This window comes from Monodelphis domestica, chromosome 4, assembly GCF_027887165.1.
Source record: "Monodelphis domestica isolate mMonDom1 chromosome 4, mMonDom1.pri, whole genome shotgun sequence".
Taxonomy (NCBI): Eukaryota; Metazoa; Chordata; class Mammalia; order Didelphimorphia; family Didelphidae; genus Monodelphis; species Monodelphis domestica.
Window position 1 is genome coordinate 429,564,847 of NC_077230.1, and position 8,416 is coordinate 429,573,262.

Sequence of the window (8,416 nt, forward strand, 5' to 3'; positions counted from 1 at the left end):
TCTCTTCTCCCTACCCTTGTTGGGTAAGATAGAATTCATGATCCCAATGGATCTGGATGTTTTTCCCTCTCAGAGTTGATTTCCCTGAGATTAAGGTTTAAGTAAAAAACCCCTCTCTTCCTCTCCTTCTTATAGGAGTTTTCTTCCCCTCCCCTTCCCATGTGAATCTTTGTGTGAGAAAGCTTATTCTATTTGGTCTTTCTTTACCCCCTATTTATACATTACATTTTCCCCACATATTAATATATATAATTTGATGTAAATGTAGTCCTTATAGAAGAGAGTTTGACTTAAAGAAAAAGATAAGATTTATCTCCTTTTCCCTTTCTTTCATATTTCCCTTTTTATGTTTCTCTTGCTTTCTGTGATTGGATATCAAATTTTCCACTAAGTTCTAAGTATTCAGAGAAAATAAAGTGAGAGCATCAAATCAAGATTGATCAATAGAATGAAAAGTGATATAAAATGGTATAAAAATGTTCTTAAAATACTTTCTCTCTTATCCCCTTTTTGTTGTTTTTGAATCGCATACCAAATATATTCGCATCTTTTACATTTTCCAAACAGCAGTGCAAACATCAATTCAAGTATCAATGTTCCCAAAGACATGACATTCTGATTTGTAGTAGACATAATAAGAATGAAGCTAATGAAGTGACCTTGCACCTTCTGGCTGCGTGTTTCTTATATGAGCCTTATTTAAATCTCTGCTTCTGGGTAAATGAACCATTCAATAGAATAACCCAGAATATACCATAACCAATGTTTGCAAAATTCATTCCACCAAACCAACGTTTGGATTAACAGAAACTTGATTTGCTTTCGATGTAGAAGCAATTTCTACAGCTTCTTGTTCATATAGAGTTTGATGTGACTTATTTTTCCTAGTTGTCAATGAATAATATTCCATCTGCTTTTACTACAAGCTTATTAGTGTGTATTTTTTCCTATTTTCAATACATACTCCAAAAGGGGAAACTGAGGGAATACTTTGCCCTTGCTCCATGTATGTGTGCAATAACCTATTCCACCCAGGAGGGTCAACAACTGCGCGTCCACAGACATTGTCCAACCTAGAGCACTCAGTTTACCTCTGAGGCTTTACTTTCATATACCAGAACGTCTTCCAGTACTTGAAGTGGAAGCTAATAAACCACGAATCCAGTGGCCTGCCTGAATTCTGGGACTGGTATTAGAGAGCCAGAAAGAATCCCCATAAAGATATTCCCCAAGAAGATGGAGTTCAAGGACTAATGATCAATAATGATATTAACATGTAACTACAGCAATGGCAGTTGGAACATAATGTCTACATAGGCATTGCCAGGAACATAATCTATACATGGATGTAGATGATCAATTTTCAATAACTTGGGTTCCTAATTAGAATTTCAAAGTGCATTTTGCCTGACATCTCATCGCTTTCCTAAGAGCAGGAGGAGCAGTGGGTTGGCTAGGAGGGTTAATGTCCAGAGCAAGTTGGGACAGAGATTTTGATAATGTTCTTAACTCTCTTTTAATGTTTCTTATGAAAGCTACAATCTCTCCCTGACTTTCCTCTATAAGCTCAAGCCGAGTATTTAGTTCTGCATTTTGTTGAGTAGTAGAAGGAACATTCCGTTGGTTTGACTGAGAAGTGGGTTTTTTAAGGAAATACAATATTACAGCTATAACAATCAAAATCCAAGGGGGAGTACTGTGTTGATTATATTTTGCCATAAATCGCATGGTATGAGAAATTTCAGAGAGACAAAGAATGCGAATTTTACAAGCTTGGTCATAGAGCTGAATAGCCAGTTGTTAAGTATGTTGTGAACTGGCTGTAACCACATATTTCTAAAGTAAACACGTGGGAAGCAGGACAAGGCCAAAAGCTTTCCCAGGTTTTTCTGGTCCTAATTTAGGCAGCTGCTAGCCAGGACCTTAGGACCCTGTTGCTAAGATCTAAAATAGCTTAATTTAAGGAGATTCAAAAAGGTTTTTTACTCACCCGTTCTTGCAGCTGTATTTTTGAAGTCAAGTTAAAAAAAAAGAAAACAAAACTGACTGATAGAGCAAGTAATAAATCAAAGAGAGAAAGGAAAAAGATTTCACAGAAACTTTTTGAGGGTTTTCTCACCAACCTCGTGGTCAGCCATAAACTGTAATGATTAAAATAGTGGAAGACATAAATTGTTGTAGATATAAGAGTGGTTGAGTAAATTGTGACCGCAGAAAATATGGTTTCAAGACAGTGTCTTGTTTTAAAATCAAATATATAAGGTGGTCACCAGGGAAATATTCCCAATTATGAAATATACCCAAATCAACTGGGTTTTATAGAGATTTTAATTCATCCAATGAGGAATTAAAGAAAGAGAGAAAAAGGAAATAATGAGAAAAGGATAGGCTAGCCCAGGGCAGCTCTGGCCAACCCAGGCCTTAAGCCCTAAGAGAAAGATCAGTCAGTCCTTAATCACTCACCACAAGATTTGTTCAAGTAAGGATTCTAGTGACACCAGGCCAGCTTCATCTCAGCTGACTTCACCAGCTCAATCCTGAATCTGAATGTCTCTGAGCTCCTATTTAAAGGGAATTTTCTCCTATGTCACCTCCCCTAAGTTCTTCCATCTACCAATCACAATAGACGTTTTTCAAAGGACAGACCATTCTTAGTTCACACCTAAGGCGGCTTAAATTTTTTTATTAAGTTCACACCAGAAAACTTCTGAGTAAGTTTCTCACCTCTTTGCTCCTTGTAAATTCACAACTTGCCTGACCTTTATAGGTACTTAGCACCCTTTTGTATTATATCCAAAAATAGGCATAGCTTAAGAACTTTTTGTCTTACTATAAGAATGGGTTTAAATACTTTTCATTGTTCAGCAAAGAGTTTACAACTTTATCTTCCCCTAAAGCATGCTTAAGTATGGTGAAGTAGAGTTCTCACATTCCTGATCAAGTACCTTCACTGCCCAAATGAGGAATGGTCCCAATGGGGAATGGTCTTAACCCAACCTTATGAAGTAGGGTCTGGGAATTTTTTAAGGTTTACAATCTTAACCTTATGAAGTAGGGTCTGAGAATTTTTAAGGTTCACACCCCTCTAGGGTAAGCCGAGGGTTCCGGGGCTCCAGATCCACTCTAACCCTCTCACTGTCCAGGACTAGTCAGGGAGAGTCAGGCCCAGAGCATGGAGATCATGCTGGGCCAAAGGCACCTCAGGGAGAGCAACAGCCTGTGGCCCGGCTCTCCAGAGTCCCTTTATAGGGGGCCCTGGTGGCTCCTGGAGGTTCCCCTGAAAAGGCAAAGGGGGCCTGGGGAGGCTGCAACAGCCTCAAGCTACAGCCCTGCTCAAAGACTTCAGAGCTTTCCCCAGAGCCCCTGCCTAGAATGTGGGCTGCCTGTCCTTCCCTCTCCAGAGCTAGCTGAGCAGCGGGCCTTGGGCTTTGGCTCTGAGCTCTGCAGGAAAGGCCCCGGGGCGCCTCCTGAGACAGGCCCAAACTTTCGGGTGGCCCCCCCACACCCCCTTTGTGTCCAGGGGCTGGAGAGGACCTTCCTCCGGGGTGCTGCCCCCTTCTTCCTTGTCCTGCCTTGCATGGGACCCGGGGAATGCTGCCAGCTGGCCCCCCCTGACCCTCCTGACCCATGCATGAGGTCACAACGGGGGCCTCCTGGCTGTGTTACGCCTGCGAGGCTGCCCCTTCTTAGCTCAGCTGTCCCAGAGAGCCATAGCCAGTCTGCCCTCCCCGCAGAGAGTATCCTGGCCCTCCTCCAGCAGCCCCCTCCACCCCCACCCCAGAGCCCTGATCTTCAGGCGCACCGAGACTCCCTGAGCCCAATGAAACCCCGGAAACCCTCACCAGGTGGGGCCCCGGCCTGGGGGGCTGCAGGGATGCAGGGGAGCCCGCGGGGGCCGGCCAGCCCCCAGCTCCGGCCTGCTTCCTCCCTGCTCGCAGTTGTTCTGCCCGGAGAGCTCCACCTGCCGGAAGTGGAAGCGGAACTATCCTTCCCGCTGTGCTTCCCCAAGCCTGGCCCTCTACAGAGAGCCGTGGCGGAGGGCAACTACCCGCCCCTCGGGCCGTTCACGGCCATGTTCGAGAGTGACTTTCTGCAGGTGACCCCAGGCAGGCCGATGGGCCCGGCTGGGGGAGGACGGGGGAGGGCTGGGAGGCGGCGGCGGGAGGGGGGGGGGTAGTGGGAGGCAGTGAGGGGGTGGCAGGGGGCCGTGGGGGCGGGGGCTGTGGGGGATGGCAGGGGTGGTAGGGGGCGGCGGGGGGGAGGGAGGGGCGGTGGGGGGCGCCAGGCGGAGGTCAGGGTGCTCCCGGCTGCCCCGCCCCGGCCTCCCCAGGTCACCAACAAGGGGGAGCCTGTCTTCCTGCACAAGAAGGAGAACCCGGTGACCATGGCTGTGGCCTCCTCCTTCCCGGGGCTCCTGCTCCCGGACCTCGTCCTGCTGGCCCGGCCCGTCCAAAGCAAGAAGCAGCCTCCGCGGCTGGAGCTCACCAGGTGACCGGGCGGCCCGGCCCTGCCTGCCTGCCCCCCTCTCTGTGCCGGGCCCGGCTCACCCCGTGCTCCCCACAGGCTGCTGCCGGCACAGCTGGTCCGCCTGTTTGTCCACAGCGAGGCCGGATGGAGGCTGAAGCTCCGCCTGGCCTCCGGCCGCAGTTTCTACCTGAGGCTGGTGGCCGAGCCGGCCGAGGGCTGCCTCCTGTTCAACCGCTGGCGCTTCCTGATCTTCCTGATGCAGGGGCCCATCCCGGCCTGGGCCCGGAGCCCCGACGAGCAGGCCGCCCAGGTGAGGGCCGCCCGGAGCCCCCTCTGACGCCGGGAGGCGGCGCGGGCGGCCCGTGACCCCCACTCTTCCTCTCCCCCAGGACGAGAGCGCCCCGATGTCCGCAGCGGGTGAGAAAACCCTCCTCCTGCCTCCTGCCCCGGCGCCTCCGCCTGGCTCTGGGTTTCTGAGGCCCTTCTGGTCCCTCCACAGAGGCCCCCCCCAAACGGAAGGAGGTGGCCTTCCCTCCCCAGTACCCCGTCCCGAGGACCAAGGGGAGCCCGGGCTGGACCTGGGACAAAGCACTGCACTACCCTGGGCCGCTCTCCCAACTGATGGACCAGCAGAGCGCCCCGGCCCTCCCGGAAGTGATGTCGGAAGTGATGTCGAGAGCGGAAGCCGCCCCCATGTCCTTCCGGTCCCAGCAGAAGCTCCCAGTCAGGAGAGAAGAGCAGCAGAAGTGGGCGTGGCCCCAAGCGTGCGGGGGCGGGGGGGAAGGGGCGGGGGCGGGGGCGGGGGCGGGCACAAGGGCCTGGAGGAGAGGGAGGGCTGGTCCTGGACACCCAGCAGGCCAGAGTGCGGTGGGTTGCTTCCTTAGATCAGAGCCCACCCTTTTCAGGAGGAGCACCCCGGGGAGCCTAGTGGAAGTGGAAGGTAAAGGACGCCCCCCTCCCCCCTGCTCCCCTGCTCTCTGGCTCGGGGCTCTTCCGGAGGCCTAACCCGGTCCCGAATCCCCCCCAGGGCAGCCGAGAGTCACCATCCGGACTCTGTTCTCCACAATTTCCGGGTCTCACCTGTCTAAGGTACTAGGGAGGCTGGGACTGACTGTCAGGCCAGCTGGGCCCGGCCCAGAGGCCCGGCGTGACTCCTCCCCCCTGCCCTTGCCAGGCTGCCTCACCAGCGGAGACGTCCTCTTCAGGGCCCTCCAGGCCACCCTCCCAAGAGCACCCCCAGGAGCCGGGCACTGCCAACAAGCTGCCGCTCCCCCAAGAGCAGCCGCAGCCCCAGGAGCTCCCCCAAGAGCAGCCGCAGCCCCAGGAGCTCCCCCAAGAGCAGCCGCAGCCCCAGGAGTTCCCCCAAGACCAGCCGCAGCCCCAGGAGCTCCCCCAAGACCAGCCGCAGCCCCAAGAGCTCCCCCAAGACCAGCCGCAGCCCCAGGAGCTCCCCCAAGACCAGCCGCAGCCCCAGGAGCTCCCCCAAGACCAGCCGCAGCCCCAGGAGCTCCCCCAAGAGCAGCCGCAGCCCCAGGAGCTCCCCCAAGACCAGCCGCAGCCCCAGGAGCTCCCCCAAGAGCAGCCGCAGCCCCAAGAGCTCCCCCAAGACCAGCCGCAGCCCCAGGAGCTCCCCCAAGAGCAGCCGCAGCCCCAGGAGCTCCCCCAAGACCAGCTGCAGCCCCAGGAGCTCCCCCAAGACCAGCTGCAGCCGCAGCCCCAAGAGGGCCCCCAAGAGAGGCGCCATTCCAAGAGGCACCACCACCACTCAAAACACCACCACCACCATTCAAAATGGCAGCAGCTCCCCCAAGAGCAGCCACAGCCCCGAAGGCTGTGCAAATGCCCGAGCATGCAGGAGCCGCCACTGCGGGTTAAGGTTCGGGAAACCTTAGGGGAGCCCAGAACACTGGCCGAAGGTCTTTTAAAAAAAATTGAGGCCTGGGATGCCTGGCGGTTCGGGTGGGTCCGCTGCCAGCCTCCGGAAGCCGCCGGGGTCGCCACAGAGCAGCCCAAGGACAACCAGAGGGACGGTCCGGAGCCCACCCAGGCCTCACAGCCCTGCGCCAGTTTCAAGGCTCTGAGGAAGGCTATCCAGAAGCCACCGAGCTGGCTCACCAGAGCATGGCAACAGGGCAAAAAGGTGGTCTGCACCTGTACCAGGGGCTCCAGCTAATCCCCTGCCCAGGCCACCTAACTGCATTAGATTTTTTTTTTATTTTTTTAAAATATATTTTATTTGATTATTTCCAAGCATTATTCATTAAAGACATAGATCATTTTCTTTTCCTCCCCCCACCCCCACCCCCCATAGCCAATGCGTAAGTCCACTGGTTATTACATGTTTTCTTGATTTGAACCCATTGCTTTGTTGATAGTATTTGCATTGGAGTGTTCATTTAGAGTCTCTCCTCTGTCATGTCCCCTCAACCGCTGTATTCAGGCAGTTGCTTTTCCTCGGTGTTTCCACTCCCATAGTTTATCCTTTGCTTATGAATGGTGTTTTTTTTTCTCCTGGATCCCTGCAAGTTGTTCAGGGACATTACACCGCCACTAATGGAGAAGTCCATTACCTTCGATTATACCACAGTGTATTAGTCTCTGTGTACGATGTTCTCCTGGTTCTGCTCCTCTCGCTCTGCATCACTTCCTGGAGGTTGTTCCAGTCTCCATGGAACTTCTCCACTTTATTATTCCTTTTAGCACAATAGAATTCCATCACCAACATATACCACAGTTTGTTCAGCCATTCCCCAATTGAAGGGCATCCCCTCGTTTTCCAGTTTGGGGCCACCACAAAGAGCGCAGCTATGAATATTCTTGTACAAGTCTTTTTCCCCATTATCTCTTTGGGGTACAGACCCAGCAGTGCTATGGCTGGATCAAAGGGTAGACAGTCTATTAGCTCCCTTTGGGCATCATTCCAAATTGCCCTCCAGAATGGCTGGATCAGTTCTCAACTCCACCAGCAATGAATTAATGTCCCTACTTTGCCACATCCCCTCCAGCATTCATTACTTTCCTTTGCTGTCCTGTTAGCCAATCTGCTAGGCGTGAGGTGATACCTCAGAGTTATTTTGATTTGCATCTCTCTGATTATACGAGATTTAGAGCACTTCTTCATGTGCTTGTTAATAGTTTTGATTTCTTTATCTGAGAACTGCCTATCCATGTCCCTTGCCCATTTATCAATTGGAGAATGGCTTGATTTTTTTTTGTACAATTGATTTAGCTCTTTATAAATATGAGTAATTAAACCTTTGTCAGAGGTTTCTATGAAGATTTTTTCCCAATTTGTTGTTTCCCTTCTGATTTTAGTTACATTGGTTTTGTTTGTACAAAAGCTTTTTAGTTTGATGTAGTCAAAATTATTTTACATTTTGTGATTCTTTCTATGTCTTGCTTGGTTTTAAAGCCTTTCCCCTCCCAAAGGTCTGATATGTATACTATTCTGTGTTTACCCAATTTACTTATGGTTTCCTTCTTTATGTTTAAGTCACTCACCCATTTTGAATTTATCTTGGTGTAGGGTGTGAGGTGTTGATCTATTCCTAGTCTCTCCCACACTGTCTTCCAACTTTCCCAGCAGATTTTATCGAATAGTGGATTTTTGTCCCAAAAGCTGGGATCTTTGGGTTTATCGTATACTGTCTTGCTGAGGTCACTTTCCCCCAGTCTATTCCACTGATCTTCCTTTCTGTTTCTTAGCCAGTACCAAATTGTTTTGATGACTGATGCTTTGTAATATAGCAAGGCCCCCATCATATGTGTTTTTTTTCATTATTTCCCTGGATATCCTTGATCTTTTGTTCTTCCAAATGAACTTTGTTATGGTTTTTTCTAAATCAGTGAAGAAGTATTTTGGTTGTTCAATGGGTATGGCACTAAATAGATAAATAAGTTTGGGTAGGATGGTCATTTTTATTATATTGGCTCGTCCTATCCATGAGCA

General features: G+C 50.7%; 1 protein-coding gene and 1 long non-coding RNA gene across 4 annotated transcripts; one reads left to right on the forward strand and one right to left on the reverse strand.

Annotated features, from left to right (window-relative positions):
* Positions 1-2,667: 2,667 nt before the first annotated feature.
* LOC130453976 (uncharacterized) lies at positions 2,668-3,179 on the reverse strand. The gene is made up of 2 exons (XR_008911665.1): positions 3,044-3,179; positions 2,668-2,997 (listed from the first exon to the last, which is right to left on the reverse strand). It is a non-coding gene; the product is annotated as an uncharacterized LOC130453976 (long non-coding RNA).
* LOC103100425 (uncharacterized) lies at positions 2,991-6,712 on the forward strand. 3 transcript variants are annotated; one of them, XM_056796430.1, is made up of 9 exons: positions 2,991-3,845; positions 3,939-4,096; positions 4,331-4,488; positions 4,564-4,777; positions 4,857-4,884; positions 4,967-5,213; positions 5,352-5,407; positions 5,495-5,556; positions 5,642-6,712. In XM_056796430.1, exons 1-9 carry the CDS (start codon positions 3,173-3,175, stop codon positions 6,638-6,640), a joined length of 2,595 nt encoding a protein of 864 aa, XP_056652408.1. In that variant the 5' UTR covers positions 2,991-3,172; the 3' UTR covers positions 6,641-6,712. The 3 variants fall into 3 exon arrangements, with proteins under 3 accessions (XP_056652408.1, XP_016282991.2, XP_056652407.1); XM_016427505.2 differs by having other exon boundaries at positions 5,373-5,407; XM_056796429.1 differs by having other exon boundaries at positions 4,967-5,407.
* Positions 6,713-8,416: the final 1,704 nt, after the last annotated feature.

What these genes read in the sequence shown, in the direction of transcription:
- LOC103100425 (XM_056796429.1), top strand. Translation starts at nt 3,173, where the DNA reads ATGGAGATCATGCTGGGCCAAAGGCACCTCAGGGAGAGCAACAGCCTG. An exon ending in ACCCCGGAAACCCTCACCAG is followed by an intron (nt 3,846 to 3,938) that starts GTGGGGCCCCGG and finishes CCCTGCTCGCAG; the next exon opens with TTGTTCTGCCCGGAGAGCTC. An exon ending in CCGACGAGCAGGCCGCCCAG is followed by an intron (nt 4,778 to 4,856) that starts GTGAGGGCCGCC and finishes CCTCTCCCCCAG; the next exon opens with GACGAGAGCGCCCCGATGTC.